We start from the raw sequence: 23,408 nt of genomic DNA on the forward strand, positions 1-23,408 counted from the left end.
GCTGTTGTGATGGTACTGAGCTCGAGGCGTGTGATGAGGCGCTGCCCCCCGAGAGGGCAGCTGGGTCGATGGTCAACAATGCATTTGCTGACGACGAAGTGCTGGCGATGTTCTGTGGTGGGTAGGTCGACGTCGATGTAGGGACCGGCGAGTACGCTTGCATGACCCAGCTAGCTGTAGCGCCAGGATGAAAGGCAAGGGAGCGCGATGGCCTTGAAGACGAGCAGCACGACCTCGATCCTGAGTCTGCTCCTTTACGAGATGAAAGACGACTGCCCACTTGCTATGTCGGTGCGTTTTTTGCTGGTGCTGAGTCTTTGACTGAGCAATCCACTCGGATAAGCCGGAGCTATGGCTGACAGCGTTCCTGCGTCGTTTGCTGTGCTTGAGCTTTGATGTTGTTTGCTTCGTGCGTTGGTTCACCTGTCAAAAAGACGTTCTTCTTGACGGATCTTCCGATCTTTCTTCCTGGCTTGAGTGGTGACCATCAAAAATGCATGCTCTCAAGTCGGGAGAGACGACGCAAACGCAGGCGCAGCACCTTTTTGATTTTCCCACCCTCGTGACTTGGACATTTCTGGTGAGATCAGCGATCGGATCTCCCGATTTACGTTTCGACTCAGCTTTCACTACATGCTTAGCTCTCATGCTCTCTGTTCTGGTCGGTCAAGCAACAGCGTTCATCAACCTGCAAGTCTGAGTGATTCCGATTGTGGAAGAGCTGTGTTCCACGTTGAGACTCGCTAGCGACCAAAGACGTCACCAAGAGGCAAGAAGCGCCAGACCTTCTTCTTGTACGCCTCGTACTTGCTTCGAAGCTTGCTCGAGTCAAACTTGGCCTCCTCCTCTCTAATCGCTGAATAGTAGATGCTGAACACCACGAGTAGAGCAGACAGAGCAATGCCTCCTGCATGCGACACAAGAAAAGCGTGACCGTGATCGGGGTGGTTCGAAGAGCTGGTGACGATGAAGCCAGCAAGCAGTGAGGCGAGGTAGGCCGAGTAGAGCGGGTTGCGCACAAAGGCCCACGGACCCGATGTGATCAGAAAAGTGGGCGCATCGTCCGAGAAGGCGGCTGTGAGACCCGAGAAGGTCTTCATCGTATACTGCGCCCACCAGAAGAAGACCAGGCTATAGAGCACGAGCAGCAGTCCAATCCAGATTTGCGTTCGCTCAGCGGCTTTCGAGAGCGCGAAGAACATGGCCGCGTCGGATGACACGAAACAGAGCGCAACGAGCGGCATGAGAGTGACTGTACGCAAGGTCATGTGCGTCTTGCCGAAGAGCAGCGGAGTGAGGCCGCAAAAGGTAAAGTCGGCGATGGCTTTGAGTACCACGAACGCCTGCTTGAGGTGGTCCAGATCGCGCCAAACGGCGGGCACATCCGCGATGAGTGAGCGTATCTCTTCCATGACGAGGGTATCTTGAATCAGATTGCGCAGTATTAAGCTTGGGGGATGCGTCTTCGAAAGAGAGCGCGGGTCGATGCCGTTCTTTATACGACTCTATCCCTAGCTGCGGTTACCACCAGGTGGATACTCTTATTGTCACTTGCGTAGAACCAGCGGCAACCCCAGCGGTTCGGTAAGAAGAAGGACACGTAGCCCGTCGGCAAATATGAGTCTGTCGCTCGTCGATGGAGTGCAGATTGGCCGCGGTCGATGATCACAGTCAGAGAGCAAGTTGACTTGGCAGCCAGGAGCGATCTTCTGGGAACAGCAATTCTGGAAGAAGCCGTGCATCCCTTTGGACCCTGATTTTTCGAGAGAGTCGGGCACGCCTAGGAAAAGCTTCCCGCGTCAGACGCTGTGCCGTGTCATCATGCACGGACAACCCACTCGTCTCGCAACACGGCCACAAAGCTTGGCAGTCACATTCTCCTCTTTCCTTCTTCTCCGTCACATCATCGCCTCTTCACGTCACGGGCCCGCGATCACATCGGATCGAAGGTTGACAAGATGCTCTCCGAGCGAAACAGTCGCTTCGATGCGACAGGCCGCCCAACATCAATACGAAGCTTCTTCCTCGTCGCGTTCATTTATCTACTCGCTCTCGCAGACACGGCAAAAGCATTCACCGTCGCCATCTCGGACAAAGATCAGCTGCGCCAAACATGCTCTGGCATGGTTGCCGGCGGCGACAGCCGCATCGAAGCCTTCTTCCACAAAGGCTCCACTGGCACCGTCGCCACCATGTTCTACGAATTTGAGGATTTCAGCCGGCTCGGCAAGCTCAGCAGCAAGACCGACGCTTTCGGGTACAGGCTGAAGAGCTTTGTTTGCACGCCAAGTGCCGTCACGGAGAAGCTATGTACCCAGGAGCAGCTGGGCAACTTTATTGTGGATGACAGCAATGGCCCGGCGAGCACGGTGCAGTTGCAGAGGATGGACTTTGGTCCGAGCGGGACGGAGGAGGAGAAGACGCTGGTGAGTACTTGGGTAACCCCACCCAGAGGATGGCGGACGGAAGCAATACTGACGAGTTTTGACACCTCTTATTACCGATCCAACAGCGCTACAACGTGACCAAGACCGGATACTACTGCTTCGGTGCGAGTGAGCTGCGCCCCTTTCCCGGCTTCTCTTCACGTCGACCGCTCAATGACTAACCCCTCTTCCTTCTACCTATACACTGAACAGCTGAGGTGCCGCTAGCCTCCCTCGAAAACGCCCCCTCGGGCACCGGCGACGTCTCTGTCAACGCCGCCTTCGCCGGCCGCGTCGAGTTCTTCAACAAGTTCCACGGCAACCTTCCCGCCGCCGAATACCCAAAGCTCAACTTCTACTTCTCCATGACACTCGCATACATCGTCCTCGGTGCCTACTGGCTCTCGCTCTGCATCAAGCATCGCGACGAGATGCTCACCGTCCAGTACTTTATCTCGGGAACCATTGGCTTTCTCGTCCTCGAGATGGCCGCGCAGTGGGTGTACTACTACTACCTCAACAACCATCTCATCGACTTCTTCCGGATTAGCGAGGTCAATGGGCGCACGAGCGTCACGGCGGTGGCACGGTTCCTGCTGGTGTTGACCAGTGTGCTGGACGCCGGGAGGAACTCGTTGTCGTTCTTCCTGCTGCTGATCGTGTCGATGGGATATGGTGTCATCAGGCCATCCATTGGGCCGGTGATGACAAGGGTGAGGCTGCTCACGGCGGTTCACTTCGTCTTCGGCGTGCTGTACTCGGTCGGCATCGTGCTCATTCAGCTTGATCAGGGTGGAGCGTGGACCCTTGCCTTCATCTTCCCACTATCGATGACGCTCACCGCGTTCTTGACATGGACTATGAACTCGCTCAAGGCTAGCATCGAGCATCTCACGCAGCGAAAGCAGACCTTCAAGAGGGAGATGTTTGTCAAGCTGCGCCGCATCCTTCTCGGGGCTGTGGTGGTCATTGTAAGTACCTTCACAGCTTTCGTCTCTTTCCACACACCCCATGCTGACACTCTTCCCTTGATCGCTATGTGACACGCTCGCAGTTCTTCTTCTTCATCGCCTCCTCGGTTGCCTTCTCACAATCAGGCGGCGAAGGTTTCGCACCGAATACATGGCAGTACCGCTGGTTCCTGCTCGACGGCTGGCTTGCTCTGCTCTACTTTGCCGTCTTTTGCGCCATCGCGTGGCTCTGGCGACCGACAGGACACAACATGCGGCTCGCGATGTCGGACGAGCTGGCGACGGACGACGATCCCACCGCGGAAGGGTACGAGGTGGACACATTTGCAGCGAGAGGGCCCGACGGACCGGATAGCGAGGACGAGGACGATGTGGAAGCGAAAAAGACGTCGCAGGGGAATGGAAGAGGCGTCAGGGATGATGCTGTGGTCTTTGAGATCGGGGATGAGGAGGATGATGGGGATGTGAGCAAGGATGTGGGCGCAGCGGGGAGAAAAGTGGGATCAGCAGGAGAAAGGCAGGGGCTCATGGCAGGAAGCGCGAACAACTCGGAAGAGACGCTGGTGCCAGGCAAGAGGAGGGCCGACAAGAATGATTGAGCAGCAGAAGGCGATAGCTCTGGCCGCTCGTCTGCACGCAGCCGTCCGCATTTGCATCTAGATTCTTCCCTTTCCATCATTTCTCTGTTTGTGCTCTCCTGTGCAAGACGGCTGTTCATTGCTGAAGCGATGTGGGCTCGACTTGGGCTTGTCACGGATGTACACCAGGTCATGTTTGAAGGTCTCGCAGTCGGCTGGGAGCGGGCCTGTATTTTCGCACGAGAAAAATTGGCTGTGGAACTGGAAGAAAGTGTCGAAAGTGACATTTTTTGGCGAGATCCATTCGACTTCTCCTCACCATCACTCATCGTCGCCTCGTCTTCATCGCCTTCACGACCAGCCGCACATCTCGTTCGTCAGCGCACCTGCCCAGGCCACTCAAGCACGCTCGCAGTACACATCACACAATCACAGCCGCTTCTAACCCAGCTCCATCATGTGGGCATCAACATCACGCGCGGGCGCAGCGCACCTTCAACTCTCTCTCACACTCGGCCGCACCTCCTTCCGACTGCGACTTCCACTGCTGCCCGCCATCTCCACACCACCATCAACATCATTCACACCAACGCTAGCAACAGCGACCCCATCGCCCCTCTCCGAAGGCAGCTCCTCCTCACCAACATCGGAACTCATCGGCGGTCTGTGGGACGGCCTCCTCCGCGCCGTACCCAAGTCAAAGGTCTCGCACTCGCGCAAGTCCATGCGTTCGGCAAACAAGGGCTTGAAAGATAGGGTGGACTTGGTGCACTGCAGCGCCTGCGGCAAGCCCAAGTTGCAACATCATATCTGTTCCAGTTGCTATTTCGAGTTGAATAGGCAACGGAAGGTGGCTTTGAAGGGGCAGTAGAGGGGGCAATAGGAGGGCATGAGAGAAGTGAGGTTGGAAGCGTGGATATCGGTCCAGTACGAATGGGATGTGACGAGGGAAAGCAGACGGACAGGACAAGCTCGGCTTCTGCACCGGTTTAAGAAGATGGGATCGACACAAGGTCAAGTTCCGTCCAGCTCCAGATGGGCACATCCGAACAAGGCAATGTTCTGGAGCTATACCATTGCAAACATTCTGCCTCGCTACAGCGCTTGTCACACGGCCCAGCCCAACTCCTTTCAATCGCATCGCACTCAGCTCATCCGCATTCTTGATCGCAGCGTGCTCTCGGTGTCGTTTCTGCCTCGCGTTCTCACAGTCCGCAGCCAGGCAACTTGTTTGCGTGAATGTATGCTTTTGTGTTTCGTATCAGACTGATCTCTCCGCGGTCTCTCCGCTAAGGGGTACGTGCTGAACTCAAGCACCCTGCTTCTCAGCTTCGGCCAGGTGGTGTCGGAACAGCTTCTCTGCTCGCTGCCACACGGCGCCCTTGCCCTCCTCCAAGGTGTCCAGCTGGGTGGTGTCCTTACCGAGCACCTCCCTGAGCTGCAGCAAGCTGGGCAGGAGATCGTTGCTGAAGCCCTCGGAGCTCTCCCTTGGCAGCAGGGTGGGCAGGTGGTCGATCGAGATGACCGTCAGTGCTGGGTTGCCCTCGCCCGTCTTGACGTCCACCGTAGGCTTGTCGAACGTCGTGTTGATATCGTAAATCGGAAGAGGGTTGTTAGGGTTGGTGGTGTCGCACGAAACGTCGACCACAACGCCGAGTCGGCGGGAAGGACCGGCAGCCTGGATGGTGGGTTGGTCGAGGAACGGCGGGATCTTGCTCGTCAGGTAGATGCAGTTGACAAAGATGTCGACGTCGAGCAGCTCTTGGTAGGGGCCGTGCTTGGCGGAGGTCTCTGCCATGTCCCAGCGAACAATGTCGTCGGATGCGACGCCGGCTTTTTCGAAAAAGTCGATGGCACCACGACCGCATCGACCGAGAGCGCCAACGACGAGCGCCTTGACCTTGCCGTCTGGGCGGCTCTTCTTGATATGTTCGATCTGCTTCTTGGCGTGTGCGATGAGCGCCTGTTCGTTCGGGTACGCCTTCTGCGCTCCAAGTCGTCGCTGCTCGCCCTGAACTTGCTCCGCCAGTGCCAGCAGTCCGAGTGCGGCACCGGCGAACCCGGCGTGCCACCCGAACGCAGCCACCCGGCGTCCGTTGGCGTCCTCCAAAAACTCCAAATCGTACAGCTTTCCACCTCCGCGCTTGAAGCGACCCAAAACGTCGACCCAGCCAGCCTGCTTCTTGTAGCAGTGCGCAAACTGGATGTGCGTGTGCGGCAGATCCGGCCCGGGCTCCTCGAGCTCCTTGAGGCCGATGATGGGGATCTCGGCGGGGAGGCTGTGGAATGTGTTGTGGGGGGCCAGCTTGCAGCCGACATCCGAGTACTCCTTGTCGTCAAAGATGCGCTGCGGGTCGGACTCGACCGTGATCTCGAATCCAGCATCGATGAGCTTCTTGGCGGTGGTCGGGGTGAGCGCGGCGCGGTGCTCGGCCGGCTTCATCTCGCAGCGCAGGTAGAGGGGTTGTTTGGCAGACATCGTTGATGTGTTCTCGGAAGGTGAAGCAGGGATGATGGTGATGAGATAATAAGTTGGAAGAGTCGAAGATTGCGCAGATGATATACCATGGCCGACCAAAGGTGGCGCACTGACTCCTTTGCGCAGGTGATTCGGCTTTGTTCCGAGAGCCTCAGAGCTTTCTCACGCCTCTGTGACGCTGTGTCGCCTTGACCTTCTTCTCAAAGTCGAGTCAGTCCATGATCTGTTCTCACGTCCACCTTTTCTTCTCGTCACTTCGGCTTCTCGCCGAAACGCCGCAAAATTTTACAAGGTGTCAGATCGACAATGGTGCAGTGTGGGCAATTTGTCTCGGATCCGTGATCGGCGCTGGCTGCTGCCTTGGCATGCAGACAGAGGGCAGCAGGAACAGTGAGGACCCTGTCTTGTCCAATTTGGCCTGCAGCTCAAAGCTTCTTTTGGACATCGCGTCTTCGTTCTTCCTCTCCACCACGTCGCGATCTGTAAGTAGAGCAGCAGTTCATGTAGTAGCCTTCATCGGCATTCGAGTTATCCACACGGTGTCAGGAGCCCCGCATACCACATATGTCGATCGATCTCGTCGCCCAGCTTCATATGTGACCACATCCCGTCCACTTTTGTATCATACTTGCTGACCAACGCCGTCCCACACATCCGTTGTCTTCACCTTGCACTGCACCTACCCCTCACTTCCCTCGCAGCACAACCGTTGTCCCTGTGTATCGATAGCATCCCGAAAGCGAGCACCTGTCCTCGCCGCTACACTTTGTACCGTCCACGGCGCAATTGCAAATCATCACACAATGGATGACGACAAGTTCGACCTGTACAGCGTGAGTTTCTCTTTGCATTGCATGCTGCGGCGCGGTCCGAGCGCTGCATTGCTACCCCACACCGTATTTCGCTTCCTGTACTGACTGACACTTGCACCCTGTACGACACTTGGGAACTTTCCAGGACGACCTGTACTCGGATGTGTTGGGCAAGGCGGAGAACGAGGTGGCTGTCAAGACAGAGGCCGAACCTGAAGCCGAGACCTCTGGCAACTCGTCGAAGCGGCAGCGGGCGGACTCTCACGACGAGAAGCCCAATTTACCTCCTGTCCCATCGACCTCGCACCTCGATGACGCGCTGTCCACACTTCCACCCGCGCCCATCCGCACCCTAGCCAGCCGGCCCCGACCAACCGACCCATCGGTGCAAAACGCCCTCTACATCGGCGACCTCAACTGGTGGGCGTCCGACTCGGAGCTCCTCACCATCGCCTCTTCCCTCGGCATCCAGCTCAGTCTCCAAGACATCACCTTCTCGGAACACAAAGTTAACGGCAAATCTAAAGGCGTTGCCTACGTCGAGACGGACAGCGAAGCGGATGCGCGCAAGATCAAGGGGTGGTTTGACGAGAACGATTTCCAGTTCAGGAGGGCCAATGTGACCTTGACGACCAGTGCCAATGGCAACCCGTTTAGGACGCTACCTAAGGACCCACTGCCAAAGGCGGAGAGAAGTGCAAGAGGCGGACCCGGGGGTGGCATGGGGATGGGAGGGAGAGGCGGAATGGGTGGTGGGAGAGGCGGGGGGATGGGAGCCGCGCCCATGGCAGGAGCACCGATCAGAATGGGCGGCAACGCAGCACCAATGGGCATGATGAACCCGATGATGATGGGTATGATGGGCGCAAATGGGCCAGGGACGGGTGCGAACGGTGGTGGCAGACCCTACGGCAGGGGCGGCGGAAGAGGCGGTGGTTGGGGCAACCGTGGTGGTCGAGGTGGGGGGCAACAGCAGGGTGGTCACTTCAATCCCAACTTTTTCGGCGCTGGTGGCATGATGGGCATGCCTATGGGTCCCATGGGTGGCATGGGGATGGGCGGCATGGCGATGGGAGGAGGGCAGCAGGGCGGTCCACCAGGAATGGGCGCCGACGATCGCGAACGAAAACGCCATAGGATGGACGAGAATTGATCCGAATGCCCGTCATGCTGCGTCTCTGTACAACTACGTTTTCTCAATGTGCTAGTATGCTCAAAAGTCGACGGTGCTGCGTGTGGTCTTGTGTCGCCTGCTTGGAGGGCGAGCTGCCTCGTCTGCGATTCAAGTCTTTTGACGACAACGAACTCGCACCTGACGCTCTCGAGCAATCACACCGACATACAAGCAGACAATTGGGTGCGAAGAATACCATATCAATAACGAAAACTAAATAGACTGTTCATACAAAATATTACACATCGCACTCCATCTCCCTCTCGCGCATGGGTCTCGACTCGGGGATCTCGTTCAACAGCTGCCTCAGCGTCGGCAGTGTCGGCCTGCCCGGTGGGGTAGGTGTCGAGTTCCTGTCGCTGCTCCCCTCGCTTCCCTTGAGGCTGCCCTCATGGACCTCGCTTGATGCCGAGGGCGTCACCTCGCCCTCCTCCTTCTCACCACGGTGGACCGAGGTGCGGATGGGGGGCAGACGAACACGTTCGTGCTCGGCTTGCAATTTGGCACGCGCCTGCTCGGGAAAGTTGATGGCGATGAGGAGGTCGCGGATGAGACGGACGTGGTCGCGACGCATGGCCTCGGTGGCCTCCTCAGGGTGAGGGCGGCCGAGACCCTGCATTTGCGAGACGCGATCGACAAGGCTCGGGTAGAGTGAGCTGGTCGACGACGCCGGCGAAGGCGAGGCGGCGGGAGCCGAGTGGCGCGCCGACGACGAGCCGTCCAAGGGAGTGCTGTCACGTCGCAACGAGGCGCGCCTGTCAGACGAATCGAGGAGCGAGCTGATGGAGGCCGAGGTGCTAGCGGTCGAGTTGGATCGCAGCGGTGGCAGACGACGCGAAGCCTCGGTGGGCGAGACGCGAGGGTACAAGCCATGCGATGGTGACGAGCTGCCGCGACGACCAGAAGCAGACTCGGACCAGCCGCTCTCGGACGAGGCGGCAGGGCTGACGGAGCGGAAGCGGCTGCTGGCATCGTCGGCGAGCTCGTCCTCCTCCATGGCGTCCTCGTCCTCGGCCTTAACGGGTGCGCGGTGGGCGTAGCGTTGGCTGACCTCGGTCTGCTCGGGAGCAGCACGGGTGAGAGCCTCGACACGGCGGTAGCTGTGTCCGCCAGCGTCCATGGGGGCGAGCTGAGGAACGACGGCAGGACCACGCGAGACACGAACACTGTCGAAAGAAGGCTGCAGCATCTGGTGCGACGAGGACGAGTAGGCGCTGACGTCGGGGTAGTGCGAGTGAGCGTGGTGGCCCTGAGCACGGCTGGGGAGCTGAGCCATGGGACGCTGGTTGGCGCCAGCGTTGTTGGCCAGAAGCGACTCGTCGAAACCGGGAATGTCGGTAAGGCCGTACTGCGAGAGCGACGAGAGGTCGAACTCGGCGTTGTTGCCCTGCGACGAGAAGGAAGACGAGGCCGATGATGATGCCGACGAGAAGCTGTTGTTGTGCGAGCCGAGCGAGGCGGCACTGGCACCGAGCTGCAACAGGAAGGCGTTGAGCTGAGCCAGGTCGGTGGACTCCTGCTTGACGGGCATGCGAGGCGCAGCCACGTTGTCGACCTTGACGGCAGGGTTCATGGGAGCCTGAGCGTAGGTGGCCGAGGGGTCAAACGTGGAGAGGATGGCGTTGAGAGAGACATCGTCGATGCCACCCATGCCGAAGGCCTGGTTGAGCCTGTCGGCCATGTGCGAGTTGTACGCGGGGGCCATCTTCTTGCGACGGAGGTCGCCAAAGAAGTCTTCGACCTGCTCGTGACCACGCTTGCTGCCGGCGAGGTTGTGGCTGGTGGTGGCGCCGTGAGCGAGGTAGGTGTACGAGGTGGGGTCGGTGGTCACCTTACTCCGAGGGTCGAGACCCGAGACGAGGTGCATGTACGAGGCGCCGTCTTGAGCGTGGTGATTGGGGATGGGGCTGCTGCCTTGGGGCGTGTCGATGCGCGAAGACATGGGCGAGAGCGAAGCGCTGGAGGTCTGGTAGTGGGGTAGCGAAGGGTATCCAGAAGCAGAGGGGTAGAGACCCTGCTGCGAGGGGAGCTGAGGGTAACCCATGTAGTTGTTGGTGGCGTGCATGTTCGGAGGGTAGGGATAGGCGCCGTAGGAAGCGGCGTGCTCGGACATGGAGTAGGCACGAGCAGCGGCGTTCTGGGCTGCCTTGTGTTGACGCTGCTGCTGGTGCTGCTCGGTGTGGATACGCTCGTGCTTCTTGAGATCCTGTGGTCGCTTGAAGGTCTTGCCGCAGACGTCACAGTTGTGAGGTTTGAGAGGAGTGTGGACACGGATGTGCGAAGTGATGTGGTCACGCTTGGCGCAGGTGACATCACAGCCCTCCCACTGGCAAGTGAGGCAGAGGTTGTTGGTAGACTTGCGACCGACGTGGTCATCGCAGAGATGCTTGTAGACGACTTCGGGGTCGTAGAAGATCTTACCACAGTCGTTCCATCGACATGTGATGGGTTTGGCAGGAGGCTCAAAGTCGGCCGAGTCGGATGCAGAGCCGGTCATCTTTGCAGATGGTGATGGTGATGAAGCAGAGAAGGAGGTGGCTGAGGAGTGATGCGAGGGAGCTGGGCTAGCGCCGAGATGGCTGCTAGAGGGAGCGTAGCTAGAGTGCTCACTGAGCGAGGTCGGTGAGAGGTGGTTGCTCATCGTGCACAAGGGGTATAGGAAGGGACTGCCGGTGATGTCGATGATGGTACTCGAGTCTGAGAAGAGGTGAAAGAAGTCGAGGAATCGGCGGAGTCACCGAGAGAGTTAGTAGTTGATGTCGGTAGCGGATGGGATGAGGTACGAAGGGGTGTCGACGGGATCCGAAGCCAGAAAGAGTCGAGTATATGAAGGACGGTGGGAGCGACTCTGGGGACGCCAAGAATCTACAGTCGGAGGGGCAATGCCAAGAACCAGCAGTCGATCCACGTTATAGAAAGGCTTGGCGAAACGTCAGACCCAGCGATAGAGGCGGTAGCAAGGGTTCGGCTTGGCGCTTTGCTGTCGGTAGGGTAATTGGAAGGAGGAGGGTCTGCAATGACTGAGGATGGAGGAGGTTGGAGGAGGTTGGGATGCTGAGGTATGAAGACACGAGCAAGCAAAGTCTTGGCATGGCAGAAGCACCAAGGTGCGAGGCTCTAGGCGGACTTTCTTGCAAGGGACTGAGGGCTGACTCTGTTGGCAGCGTGGAAAGGCAGTGCATTGCAAGCTGACGAAATGAGACCGGGCACTGGAGCAGCCAAGCCGTTCAAAATTGCAGCTTCTTGGCAAACAAATCACAGCTGTGCAGCGCGAAAGGGCGGATGTTGCTAGCTCCTCGTCAGCAAAATGTGCAGCGGCAACAACGTGCAAAAGGGTGCCAAGACTGAGCCCTACACAGGGAAAGGCGGGCACGCGGGCTGCAGAGTCCACGCAGCGGCGAGTTCAGTCCGGCCTCACTGAAATGGCTCAGCTGCAAAAGCACGCTAAAGTGCCTGCCAAGATTCCATTTCACGCTCTGCGCAAGCTCTCACGAGGTCTCAAGCCCTCTCGAGCGCAGCTCAAAAGGAGTGTCGTAATCTGCTCTGCGTTCCGGCAAGCCCTATCGAATTTCGCCATTTCGCATTTTATCAATCCCAATAAATTGACGGCTAAAAACGCCAAGACAATCTTGCGCGCTCACACAGCGAGGCACAAGCGCTCAGCCCCGGATCAACGGGGCCGCGGTCTTGGCATCGTTTGGATGCCAAGACTTTTCTCAAGACGCAGGTCGTCTGCCCCACCTTTGCCAAGCCACGGTCTCTGCTGCATGGCTCTCACCTCTTAACGTCGAGAGGGCGTCAAGGTTGAGTGAGTCTTTCGGACGAGAAGAGTCGGGATCGGATTAAGGCGCAAAGCCTTTCTGGCAGATGTCGGCCATTCGGGTCGGGTGTCGACGGCGCAGCGCCTCCTGGTTGGTCGTCCCACCGTTGCTCACGCTTGTGTGTGTGAAAGGTTTGTTCCCACCCCAAGCCTCGGTGCTACCGCCCACCTTCCTGGCTCAAACCCTGATCCCACGGAGCACTTCATGAGCAGAGAGCCGGTCGGAACACAGCGGACCGCAATCGCAGGCATGCCGATGCGGCCGGCTTGTCCACAATCTGGCGGTGAGAGGGCGTTCAGGAAGCGTCACTTCGGCACGAATTTTGAAATGCTGCCCTCGACTGATTTCAAAAACCTCGCGGTCAACTTGAACTCAGTCACATCTGAACCCATCACGCAGGCTGGACCCTTGATTCTGCTCTGTCGGCTGCCGAGACGTGCGTCAGGCTCTTCTGTCCCGGCTTCGACCTCGATGCGATTTCGGCGCTGGTTCTGCGAATTGGCCCTGTGCTCATCAGCCTGATCCCGATTGAGCACGGCCACAGGACCTGCACTGTCGATCCGGCTCGCCTTCGATAGGTTGCCTCGCCTTGAGCTCTCGATCCGAGCGTCTGACGGATGAGCACCCTTGCCTGCGCAATCGTAACGACAACATTGGTGAGAAGCCGGACTTTAGATCCGAGGTGGTCGCTGTTCCGCAGCATGGGAATCTGGACGACTTGCGGATCTGTACCCAACAGTAGTCGATGCCTTGAGTGGAAGCATGCCGATCCTTGACCCCACAACGTCACTCTGCTTACTGGGTGCCAAGCTGATAAGCGGGGAAGCGCGGGCTCGTCTGCCAAGAGCAAGCTTACCACCGTCCGACAGCTTGCCAAGACACACATGCGGTTCGCGCTACCGTATGCTGTCCGATACAGAACGGCACTGCCAAGCTCGGACCATCCCAAATTGGTCTTGGCAGCGCTTGAGACGATTGCGCAATGAAGCCTGATCGCCGATATTCCGAAGCACTGTCGATCTTTCCGATACGTATCCTGCCGGAGGCGACCCTTTCGCACAGCGCTGTTGTCGTCAGCTCGAGGGACATGAGATTGGTATGGATTGAGCTGATGTATCGCTACGGATTGACATTGCGCTCTGATGGCGAGATAGTGACGAGGAAGTCCCTCGGCGCATCCAGATATCGCCAAGTGGGATTCGAAGACCGCAGCTTGTCGATGGCCGACTGAATGTGGACGATGCGGTTGCGACGTCGTCGTTCGTCGTTCGCTTCCTCTTGCTCGTCCAGACGATTGAGACTTGAGTGTATCGCTAGACCAAAGACGACCTTGCCCATCCTTCTCGGCTTCTTTCGCATTGGCTGACCTTCGGTGGAGATGTCTCCGTTGGCTGCTGCGTCTTCGCGATCTCTAGGTGCGTTTGCTGCCGTGCTTGCGCCACTCTGAGGGTCGATGCCAGCGCCTGACGCTGTCACTCTGTTCTTGCTGGCTGAAGCTGGATTGGCAACAGGTGTCGCTCGCATTGTTTGATCAAAGAGGCCGCCAGCCTGGATGGCCTGCGCTTTGGCCAGCAGCGCTTCCTTGCTCCTGCTCGCAGTGACTGGCGTCTTGAGCGGAGACGATCGGATCGGCCGCTTCGTGGGAGTCGCGGTCAGGCTCGCCCCGAATGCGCTATTCATGTTATCGGACGGACCCGACAACGCTTGAGAGGATGCGCTTGAAGCCGACTGCACTGCTGTTCTGAACTCCTTTTCGGCAGTCGCGAATTGTGCAGGCGGTAGACCGCTCGCCCGAATGGCTGAGCCGCGATCCGGAACTTGAGCATCCAGGCTGATCGAAGAAGCGGTCTAGCATGTCAGCACGTCACCATGACCTCGTCTCTCTCTTCAACGCGACTTACCTCTCGGCTGCAAGGTAGCAGCAGATGGCTACCACGCCCGTTCCTGCATTCTTGACCGCCTTTTGGTTGCCTCGACGCGACCAGATGTCCACTGCGGCCAGGTAGGACTCGACGCGATCGATCAGCGGCCCAGTACGGACGCCGCACAGCGACTGGATCTGAGCTCTTCGCGACGCTGCCATCCTATCTTGCTGGACGTGTGCGCTGCTGTTGGAAGCTGTCATCAAGGCGAGGCCCATGCATTTCTCAAATGTACTCCACGTCTGGCCTGACAGCTTGCCTCCGAAATCCGAGCTTTGGCCAAAATCACGCGGACGAAGAAGATTTGGGCCGCTAAAAACAGCGCTCTGCTGCTGCGCACCGACCTTCTTCTACATTCCGAGTCAGAAATTCTGAAAGAGTCACACTCAATATCGGCTCGATTCTTCTTGTTCTTCTCTCGACGTCACCACGATCATCCTCAGCTTGATTTCGCAACCATGGCCGACCAAGCTACCACCCAGAACGAGCAGCAGCCCCCCGTGGCTGCAGCTGTTCCCGCCGTCGACGGCGCCGAGGAGCTCAACCCCGATGGAACCCCCCTCTCCGACAACCAAAAGAAGAAGCGTGCTGCAAAGGCAGAAAAGGAACGCATCAAGGCTGAAAAGGCTGCCAAGCTCGCCGCAGAGAAGGCTGCCCGTGAAGCTGCCGACGTTGACTTTGCTTCCCAGAACTACGGCAAGCTCCCCCTCAACATGTCCCAGGAGCGTCCCGGTCGCACCTTCTCCAAGATCTCCGAGATCAGCCCAGAGCGTGACGGCGAAACCATCATCCTCTCTGCACGAGTCCAGACCAGCCGTGCTCCTTCCGCCAAGCTCGTCTTCCTCACTTTTCGCCAAGGCGTCGACTGTGTCCAAGCTACACTGGCTCAGGCTCCCGAGAAGGTCTCGCGCCAGATGACCAAGTGGGCCGCCGGTCTCGCTGCCGAAACCATCGTCCTCGTGGAAGGCACCATCGTCAAGACGCCCAAGCCCGTCGAGTCCAACACCGTCACCGTCAAGGAAGCCGAGATCAAGATCTCCAAGATCCACTCCACCAGCGAGATCGCCTTTGAGCAGCTTCCCTTTGGTGTCGACGATGCCACTCGCTCCGAGGTCGAGATCCAGGCTTCGCAGCAGACCGACCGTCCGCTTCCACCCATCGCCCTCGACACGCGCCTCGACAACCGCGTCCTCGACCTGCGCACCACCACCAACCAGGCCATCTTCCGCCTCACCCACGGCGTCTGCAAGCTCTTCCGCGAGTACCTCGATGGCCTCGACTTTGTCGAGATCCACACGCCCAAGCTGCAGGGTGCTGCCACCGAGAGCGGCTCGTCCGTCTTCAAGGTGTCGTACTTTAAGGGTCAGGCTTTCCTTGCGCAGAGTCCGCAGCTGGCCAAGCAGATGGCCATCGCCGCCGACTTTGGCCGCGTGTACGAGATCGGTCCCGTCTTCCGCGCTGAGGACTCCAACACCCATCGCCACATGACCGAGTTCACGGGTCTCGATCTCGAAATGGCTTTTGAAGAGCACTACCACGAGGTGGTCGACGTCCTCGACGGTCTGTTCACGTTCATCTTCCGCGAGCTGCCCAAGCGCTATCGCAAGGAGATCGATGCTGTCAAGCGCCAGTATCCATGCGACGAGTTTTTGCTTCCCGAAAAGACGGTCCGCCTGCAGTACAAGGACGCCATCGCGCTGCTTCGCGAGAACGGCAAGGAGCTGGGCGACCTCGAGGATCTTTCCACCGAGATGGAGCGAACTCTCGGCGGCTTGGTGAGGGACAAGTACAAGACCGACTTTTTCATGCTCGACAAGTTCCCGCTCGAAATCCGTCCGTTCTACACCATGCCCGACCCGGCGGACAACAAGTACTCCAACTCGTACGACTTTTTCATGCGCGGCCAGGAGATTCTGTCCGGTGCCCAGCGTGTGCACGACGCAACGTTCTTGGAGAAGAGGATGGGCGAATTTGGTATTCCCGTCGAGAGCATGAAGCACTATGTCGAGGCGTTTAGGTTGGGATGCCCGCCTCACGCCGGTGGTGGTATCGGACTCGAGAGGGTCGTGATGTTCTATTTGGGTCTGGGCAACATTAGGAGGGCGAGCATGTTCCCCCGTGACCCTAAGCGTCTGGACCCCTAAGAGCAGCCGGTGCATTGTCGCAATACAGATGTTCGATTGACATCGTGTGTGTGTGAGTTACAAAGTGTGCGAGGCGATCTGATCCAGCTTGACCAACACCCCCTCGTCCGGATCCTGCTTGAAGAGTCGAACTACATCCTTCCGCTCCTTAACCTGCTTCTTGCTGCGATACCTCTCTTCCATGTTCTCCGAGATCCTACTCGCGCTCTGCAAGATATCGTTCGGCAGACCGGCCAACCTGGCACAGTGGATGCCGAAGCTCTTGTTCGCAATCCCGCGACGCAGCTTGTACAGGAACTCGATCTCGCCTTTCTCTTCCGACTCGTCGAGCCCGTCAAAGTCCTCGAATGCCGTGCTCGAGGTCTCGATGAAGGTCATGTGGAAGTTTCGTATCTTGTCCGGGAAGCGTGCCTCGAGCGCACCGAGTTGGAAGTAGTGGCTGATGAACAGGACGTTGGGCATGCGCGGCAGGGTGAGGAGGTACTCCAGCACGCCAGATGCGATGCACAGTCCATCGTACGTGGAAGTCCCTCGACCGAGCTCGTCGAGGATGACGAGGCTTCGTGGTGTTACGGAACGCAGGACGTCGGCTGTTTCAGAGACTTCCACCATGAACGTTGATCGACCGCTGAACATCGAGTCGCGCGCACCCATGCGGACGTACACTCCATCGTGGATGCCAAGTCGCGCAGAGGTAGCAGGGATGAACGAGCCGATCTGCGCCATGATGATCAGAAGCCCGAGCGTTCGGACGGTGGACGACTTGCCGCCCATGTTGCAGCCCGTCAGCAAAATCGACGGTGTCGAGCTCGGCGTCGACAGCGCGATGTCATTGGGTATGTAGGGTAGCGGCGAGACAACTTCGAGGATCGGATGCCGCATGCCTTTGATCTCCACCGGCACCGATGCGTTGTCCGCAGATGCAGGCGTCCTATCAAACACAGGCCGCGTGTAGCCGGACGCGTTAGCTACCTCCGCCAGCGAGACAAGCACATCGAGCGTGGCCAAGCTCGCTACCACGTTGCGTAGCGCTACGTACTCGTTCTTGCACATATCGCTGATGAAGCCCGAGAACGCCTCTTCGGCCGCAGCGTCGAGCGTCTCCTTGTGCTGATCCCGGATCTTGGTCAGCCGGATCACCTCGGGCGTGTGGAAGCGCACCATGGCTTTGGTCGCGCTGATACGCAGCCATTCCACCGGCACCTTCTTCGCATCTGCCTGCCTCACCTCCACGAGGTAGTCGGCACCGGCGACGCTGACGTACTCCAGACTCGGGAGGTGGAGGATCTTGCGTATCTCTCGCAGGTGCTCACGAAGCTCGGTGTCGATGATCGCGATGTTATCCTTCGATGTCTGGATGGCAGGGTATAGGTCCGGATCCGGAAATAGGTCGGCTTTGTTGTTCGCTCGCGCTTCCTTGATCGAAATCTGGTTGAGATACGTCTGCACCGGCAGCTTGCCTGATGTCAGAGACATCAGATTCGCCTCGATGAGTGAAGACTGGGTGTTACATGTTGCTGCTTCCTCCGCTTTGAACTCCTGCGTGACTCGATTGAGCGACAACAGCACTGTTGCGAGCTCGGTGGGTGTCGCTCGGCCGTACGTCATCCTGGCCAGTCCTCGTTCGAGATCTGGAAGACCGTGAAGCAGGTTGGGCAGCGTTCGCAACACGTAGCCCTTGCCATCTCGGAGCGATTGTACTGCATCGAGCCTCTCTTCCAGCTTGTCGACATCGGTCAACGGCTTGGAGACCCACTTGCGTAGCAGTCGTCTGCCCATGGCTGTCTTGCACTTGTCGAGAAGCCAAATGAGACTGCCGCGCTCCGTCTGCTCGTCGGCCGTGCGGAAAATCTCGAGATTGGCCAGCGTGTTGCTGTTGAGAAGCATCGTTGTGCGCGAGGAGAACGATAGAAAGTTGGTCGAGAGTGTGCAGATCGACTCGAGCTGAAATGCTTGCAGATGCTGGATGATCTGCGCCAGAGCGATGAGCGAGAGGTGAGGGAGCGAGAGAATGACCGACATCAGCGGACTCGAGTCGCCGCTGGCGCCTTCTGTCGGTACAGGTGCAGATTCTGGGTCATTGCCTGAGACCTCAGAAGGAACTCGATCGCGATAGAAGTGAGTGACGGCTTGGAAGGCCTGATTGTAGTCCGGCTTGGTCTCGAGTCGCTCGATCCTGACTCCGCCTTCCGCTCCGTTGCCAAGCAGATACGAGATGACCTTCTCAGTCGGCTTGGTGAGCTTGGGCGGAACAAGTACTTCAGCAGGCGCGAGATGAGCGATCCTCGTCTCGAGCTCGGTCCTTGCATGGCCGTCCGTGAACTGGTCGTAGGTCAAGTGGCCAGTATTGACTTCGACGCTGATGATCCCGATGCTGACCCTGTCTTCCGGTCCGTTGCCTCCTTCTGACTGCTCCACGATCGCCAAGAGGCTCTTTGGTTGGTTCGTGTACGCCTCGCCCATCGTAGCGGCCAGATCGTCCGAGCTGGAGAGATCGTCGATCCAGGTGCTGGCCGTGTAGAGCGCAGTGAGCTTGCGGACGAAGGGTGTGTACGCGTTCTTCGATGCTGCTTTAAGAGCGCGAGTCTCGATTTGGCGAACGACGCCCACCTTGTGGCCGGCTTGAATGAGACGCTTGACGTGGATATGCAGGCGGTGAACGGGAATCATCGCAGTTAGAAGGTTGCGTTCGGGGAAACACATGATGTTGAGCTCCTTGGACGCTATGCGAGCATCCTCTCCATAGAATTTGAGTTTGTAGCCGACTTCAATGATGAGTAGTACGCCAGGATGCGCCGCCTTCAGCTCCAGGATCTGCTTCTCCAGGGGCGTGTACGTGGGTCCGGCGTCCGGATCGGCTGCTTTGCCTTTGCCCTTCGTTTTGTTGCTGGCGCTGTCGCGTCGAGAGGAAGAGGGAGCACCGGCAGCAAAGCGATCGAAGCGATTGGAGCTGCCAGCCTCGGCTGCATAATCCTCGTCGTCGTCCACCACAATAGCGTCGTCCTCGGCTCCTGTGCTCGGCGAGAAAGGGTCCCTGCTGGACATCTCCTCGATCTGCATCTGGTTCCGAGCGTGGCGGTCCACGGCGAAGTTAGATCCGAGCAGCTTCTTGCGGAAAGCTTCGTGGCGTGCTTGCTCCTTCTGTGAGCGTGCCGTGGTCTCTTGAGAGGCACTGCCGAGTTCGGAAGCCTGGCTGCTGGACGTCTTAACCGCTGTGAACTTCCACTTGCCCATACGATCGATGGTCTCGCGGCGGGGCCTTTCGTCGTCATTGTTGCTCGCCCTCGGCCGCTTGAGCGCAGGTCCACCCGAGGAGGACGCCTCGCCATCGAAAAAGCTCGAGGTTCGAGCGTGGCCATTGCTCGAGACGGGATCTGGCTGAGACGCCTTCGTGATGATCTGGGAGCCGGCCTTGGGTTTGAAGAAGGCGCTGATGCTCGCCTGGCCGGCGTTCTTTTGAGATGGTGGCGGCATCGCTCGATCTCGGATATCAAGAGGGAGGCAATGCCGAGAGGGACAATCTTGTCATCGATACGGTGAAGGACTCAGTCACCCTGATGAGACAGCGGTGGGGACGAGAGGTGGTGGGCGCGGGCGAGAAGAATGGGCTGAGCACACGCATGCACGCTTACTGTCTGCGCTTCAGGGTCCAAAGTGTGTCTGTCTCAGGGTTCCAAGAAAATCCGGAAGGCCGCGCTCAACTTGACAAGCAGGCCTTTCTGGCTGGGTATCAGACTGGTTCCCTCGTGAAGAATGCGTTGGCTATAATTGGGCTCATATGTGCTACCGACGCCTACAGACGCCTACAGCTTGACCAGAAGCAGGTCAGGACCAGGCGAAAGGCAGTTTCAGACCCAAGCGACAAGTGCGCGGCTGTGTCAAATGAGCTATCTTGCTGTTCACGATCATCACGCGTGACGCTTGAGTCAATAACGTAGCTCCCACGCATCTCTAAGATTCATCTCGCGGTCTGTCTGTGTAACAAGTATCATTGAAACGGAACTGTACTCGGCCTGTTGCGCGGAGCCATCGTTGTGTCACCGTGAGACTGACCAAGCGCGCCGTTACTGTGCCGACAAGGCCTTCTTTGGCTGAACATACCTGAACGATGGTTTACCAAACCATCGCAGGAACACGTATCCGAGGGCCAAGAAGACGACGGTGATGGCGCCCAAGAATCCTGCATTCTCTGCAATCGTGAAACGGCCCAAATCGTACTGGTTGAGCACGTCCTCGCCCCTCCTGTAGCACTGTTGGCTGTCGGCCGTGCACGTGAACTGCAGCCCTCGGAACTCGTTTTGCGCCAGCGCTGAGTAGGTGTACGTGATGGGCGACATCCAGTGCAAATAAATCAGCCACGGGGGGATGGAGGAAAGAGGGAGAAGATTGCCGCCGAAGAGCAAGAAGATGACGTTGATCACGGGCGCAAAGATGTTGGCGAGCTCGATGCTCTTTGCGCCGCAGCCAATGACGAGTCCCAATCCGATTGCCGTGCTGACCTGCAGCAGGTTGATCGCGATCCAGATGAAGAATTTGCCCGCCGACTGGCGCAGACCGACCATCCAATAAATGACGACGTAGAAGAGGAGACGCTGGGAGAGCTGGTTCGGCACCTCGGTGATGATCTTGGACAGGTAGAAAGACGAGATTCGGTACGTCCCCGCGGACCGCTCTCGCAGCATGATGTCGCGCTGCAGAGGGAAGATGGCGAGAATCGGAAAGAGCACGGCAAAGGAAGCGTTGACCGGGATGATGAAGAGCGCGCCGACACGAGCAAGCACGCCGCCCTGGTCCAAAGGCAGACGGAAGAACGCGAAGCCGATGATGATCAACAGAATGATGTTCTGGCCTAACGAGGCAAAGACAATGGTCGGGTCCTTGAAGATGAGCATCGCGCAGCGATGGGTGAGAACGGAGAGCTCGTGGAGCCACGAGTTGGGCCACGTTCCGGCGAGTTCAGTCGCGTCGCTACTCTTTGGAACGATGCGGGAGGGCTTGCGATCCATCTCGGTTGGTCTCTGGCTGGTCGTTGCGAGTTCCTTTGCAGCCCGCTCTGCTGTGAGTGAGTCGCCGTTCTGGCGCCACGAAGAGAGAAGTCCGCGAACACGCTGTTCAGCGGCGTTGGTCTTCTCATAGTTCTCTGCGATTGTGATGTAGTAGTCAGCGGGGTTGACACCTTCAGGCACGTTGTGGCCCAGCGATTCAAACCAGGAAGGCGCGAGCGCCGGCGGACCAGAGTAGTAGATCTGACCCCGGGTGAGCAGGATCACCTTGTCAAAGTGCTTGAAGATGTTCCACGAGGGTTGGTGGATCGTCATGAGCGTATAGAGATCGCGCTCCCGCGTAATTTCCTTGAGGTTCTTAACCAGGTTGAGTGCTGCGAATGCATCTAGACCGGATGTTGGCTCGTCCAGGAGAAGCACACTGACGTCCGCAACGAGCTCTGTTCCGACGGCCACACGCTTGCGTTCACCGCCTGAGACACCTCGTTGGCCGGTTCCGCCGATGCGCGTGTCCCTACACTTCTCGAGACGAAGCATGGCGATGCTGTCTTCGACGCGCTGCTTACGTTCCTGCTTGTTATAGAGTCGCTTCGGCAGACGCAGATCGGCCGAGTACTGTAGCGTCTCCTGGACAGTGAGAGCGGAGAACATGAGATCATCCTGCTCGACGAAGCCGGTCAAGCGCTTCCACGTGGCTGGATTACGCTGCTTGCCTTGGAAGAGCACCTCGCCGGCGATATCGGACGACTTGTCGAGACGAGCTGACAGCGTGGAGAGGAGAGATGTCTTGCCGGCGCCGGAAGCACCGAGGATGGCGACCATCTCGCCTCGCTTCACGTGCCCACTCACGCCGTTGAGCACACGTCGCCTCATCGGGTCCAGAGGAGGAAGGTGTGGGAAAGTTTCGTTGAATTCTTCCAGCTTCTCTTCATCGAGAGTGTCTGTGGGACTTGCCGAGCCCTTTTCTGCCTGAGAGGCCTTCTCTTGCGGTGGGGAAGACGGAGAGGAAGCATCTTTGCCCTGCTTCTTGATCTCTTTGCGTCGAGCTTTGGAGAGGAGCACATCGTAGGTGATGTCGCGCCACGAAAAGAAGTTGTCGCCCGAGACAAAGGCTGTCTTGCTGCCCGACAAAGCATCAGAGTCGCTAGCGACGGGCTCCAAGGGCGATGCAGCTGCCGCAGGGAGAGGAGTGGATGAGGTAGACGCGGATCGCATGGCGTGAGTCGCTTCAAAGGTGGAAGGGGACGAGCTCGTCGCCATGGTCGGCGACTGCTGCTGTGGTTCAGTCGTCATCGCGTTCTGTGAGGAGGGTAGGCTGCGAGAGCGATAGAAGATGGGAGACAGACGCTTACACAGGGGGTGGTGGACGAAGAAAGGGCACATATATATCCAATATGAAAAGCAGGCGTTACACAAGATCTTGCCGAGGCATTTGCGGGACGGGAAGAGTACAACGCTCGCTAATAAGTCAACCAAAAGCCTGGCTGCTGTCGCTCATTCCTGCCAACGTGCATTGTTGTCGGACACAGATTTGCAAGTTCGGAAGACGGATGGGGGCCTGGACTCGTTTGCTAAGCAGGCCGCCAGTGACACCGGAACGCCAGCCGTTCTGAGGAGGGGCAGGCAGCCTTGTTTGGCGTAACTCCTACCAAAACAAAAGCCAGGCACCACGTGGTAGATCCGTGTCCCTCGATCCGCGATTTTCACGATCCGCGGTGACTGCGCGGCGATGCCGTGGTCAGATCGTCGCGAGATATTCGCGGCTGACGCTCTCACAATTCTGGAGCTACTGTATGTCCGATAGCCCGGTCTGACCCACCTTGATCTTATCTTGACCGACACGTTCGATGCAGTGTCCAAAGTGCCTGCACGGTAGTGCAAGTGCCTGTTCCGTAATCGCTAACAGGGTTCCTGCAACTCGACTATTCCATGGAGTTGCTCACGTTAGACAAGCTTGGCACGCCCAGAACCTTGAGCCTGTCACAAAGAAGAATCGCGACCAAAAAAAGAAATTGGAAAAAGAGGTCACGAAAATCAATGTAGAGGCTCGTGCCCATCGTCTACCATTACGACCACAT

The 23,408-nt window shown here is 58.0% G+C and overlaps 9 protein-coding genes across 9 annotated transcripts; 3 read left to right on the forward strand and 6 right to left on the reverse strand.

The window, feature by feature from the left end:
- Positions 1 to 743: 743 nt before the first annotated feature.
- On the reverse strand, positions 744 to 1,412 carry PSEUBRA_001283 (Phospholipid methyltransferase; the record flags this gene model as incomplete). The annotated part of the gene is made up of 1 exon (XM_016434570.1): positions 744 to 1,412. One exon carries the CDS (start codon positions 1,410 to 1,412, stop codon positions 744 to 746), a length of 669 nt encoding a protein of 222 aa, XP_016293946.1.
- A 546-nt stretch (positions 1,413 to 1,958) lies between these two features.
- On the forward strand, positions 1,959 to 3,996 carry PSEUBRA_001284 (Transmembrane receptor, eukaryota; the record flags this gene model as incomplete). The annotated part of the gene is made up of 4 exons (XM_059464607.1): positions 1,959 to 2,426; positions 2,513 to 2,555; positions 2,640 to 3,397; positions 3,481 to 3,996. The coding sequence occupies 4 exons, from the start codon at positions 1,959 to 1,961 to the stop codon at positions 3,994 to 3,996; spliced, it is 1,785 nt and encodes a 594-aa protein (XP_059320852.1).
- Positions 3,997 to 5,284: 1,288 nt separating this feature from the next.
- Positions 5,285 to 6,454, reverse strand: PSEUBRA_001285 (Alanine dehydrogenase/pyridine nucleotide transhydrogenase, N-terminal; the record flags this gene model as incomplete). The annotated part of the gene is made up of 1 exon (XM_016434561.1): positions 5,285 to 6,454. One exon carries the CDS (start codon positions 6,452 to 6,454, stop codon positions 5,285 to 5,287), a length of 1,170 nt encoding a protein of 389 aa, XP_016293948.1.
- An 803-nt stretch (positions 6,455 to 7,257) lies between these two features.
- Positions 7,258 to 8,419, forward strand: PSEUBRA_001286 (RNA recognition motif domain protein; the record flags this gene model as incomplete). Its single annotated transcript, XM_016434540.1, has 2 exons — positions 7,258 to 7,287; positions 7,412 to 8,419. The coding sequence occupies 2 exons, from the start codon at positions 7,258 to 7,260 to the stop codon at positions 8,417 to 8,419; spliced, it is 1,038 nt and encodes a 345-aa protein (XP_016293949.1).
- Positions 8,420 to 8,678: 259 nt separating this feature from the next.
- Positions 8,679 to 10,937, reverse strand: PSEUBRA_001287 (Zinc finger, C2H2; the record flags this gene model as incomplete). The annotated part of the gene is made up of 1 exon (XM_016434562.1): positions 8,679 to 10,937. One exon carries the CDS (start codon positions 10,935 to 10,937, stop codon positions 8,679 to 8,681), a length of 2,259 nt encoding a protein of 752 aa, XP_016293950.1.
- Positions 10,938 to 13,380: 2,443 nt separating this feature from the next.
- Positions 13,381 to 14,344, reverse strand: PSEUBRA_001288 (Origin recognition complex, subunit 6; the record flags this gene model as incomplete). Its single annotated transcript, XM_059464608.1, has 2 exons — positions 13,381 to 14,092; positions 14,163 to 14,344. The coding sequence occupies 2 exons, from the start codon at positions 14,342 to 14,344 to the stop codon at positions 13,381 to 13,383; spliced, it is 894 nt and encodes a 297-aa protein (XP_059321140.1).
- A 297-nt stretch (positions 14,345 to 14,641) lies between these two features.
- On the forward strand, positions 14,642 to 16,327 carry PSEUBRA_001289 (Aminoacyl-tRNA synthetase, class II (D/K/N); the record flags this gene model as incomplete). The annotated part of the gene is made up of 1 exon (XM_016434543.1): positions 14,642 to 16,327. One exon carries the CDS (start codon positions 14,642 to 14,644, stop codon positions 16,325 to 16,327), a length of 1,686 nt encoding a protein of 561 aa, XP_016293951.1.
- Positions 16,328 to 16,384: 57 nt separating this feature from the next.
- PSEUBRA_001290 (DNA mismatch repair protein MutS-like, N-terminal) lies at positions 16,385 to 19,801 on the reverse strand (the record flags this gene model as incomplete). Its single annotated transcript, XM_016434555.1, has 1 exon — positions 16,385 to 19,801. One exon carries the CDS (start codon positions 19,799 to 19,801, stop codon positions 16,385 to 16,387), a length of 3,417 nt encoding a protein of 1,138 aa, XP_016293952.1.
- Positions 19,802 to 20,391: 590 nt separating this feature from the next.
- On the reverse strand, positions 20,392 to 22,623 carry PSEUBRA_001291 (ABC-2 type transporter; the record flags this gene model as incomplete). Its single annotated transcript, XM_016434558.2, has 1 exon — positions 20,392 to 22,623. The coding sequence occupies one exon, from the start codon at positions 22,621 to 22,623 to the stop codon at positions 20,392 to 20,394; it is 2,232 nt and encodes a 743-aa protein (XP_016293953.2).
- Between the last annotated feature and the right edge of the window lie 785 nt (positions 22,624 to 23,408).

The sequence above is a fragment of the Kalmanozyma brasiliensis genome (genome assembly GCF_000497045.1).
Source record: "Kalmanozyma brasiliensis GHG001 unplaced genomic scaffold PSEUBRA_SCAF13, whole genome shotgun sequence".
Taxonomy (NCBI): domain Eukaryota; kingdom Fungi; phylum Basidiomycota; class Ustilaginomycetes; order Ustilaginales; genus Kalmanozyma; species Kalmanozyma brasiliensis.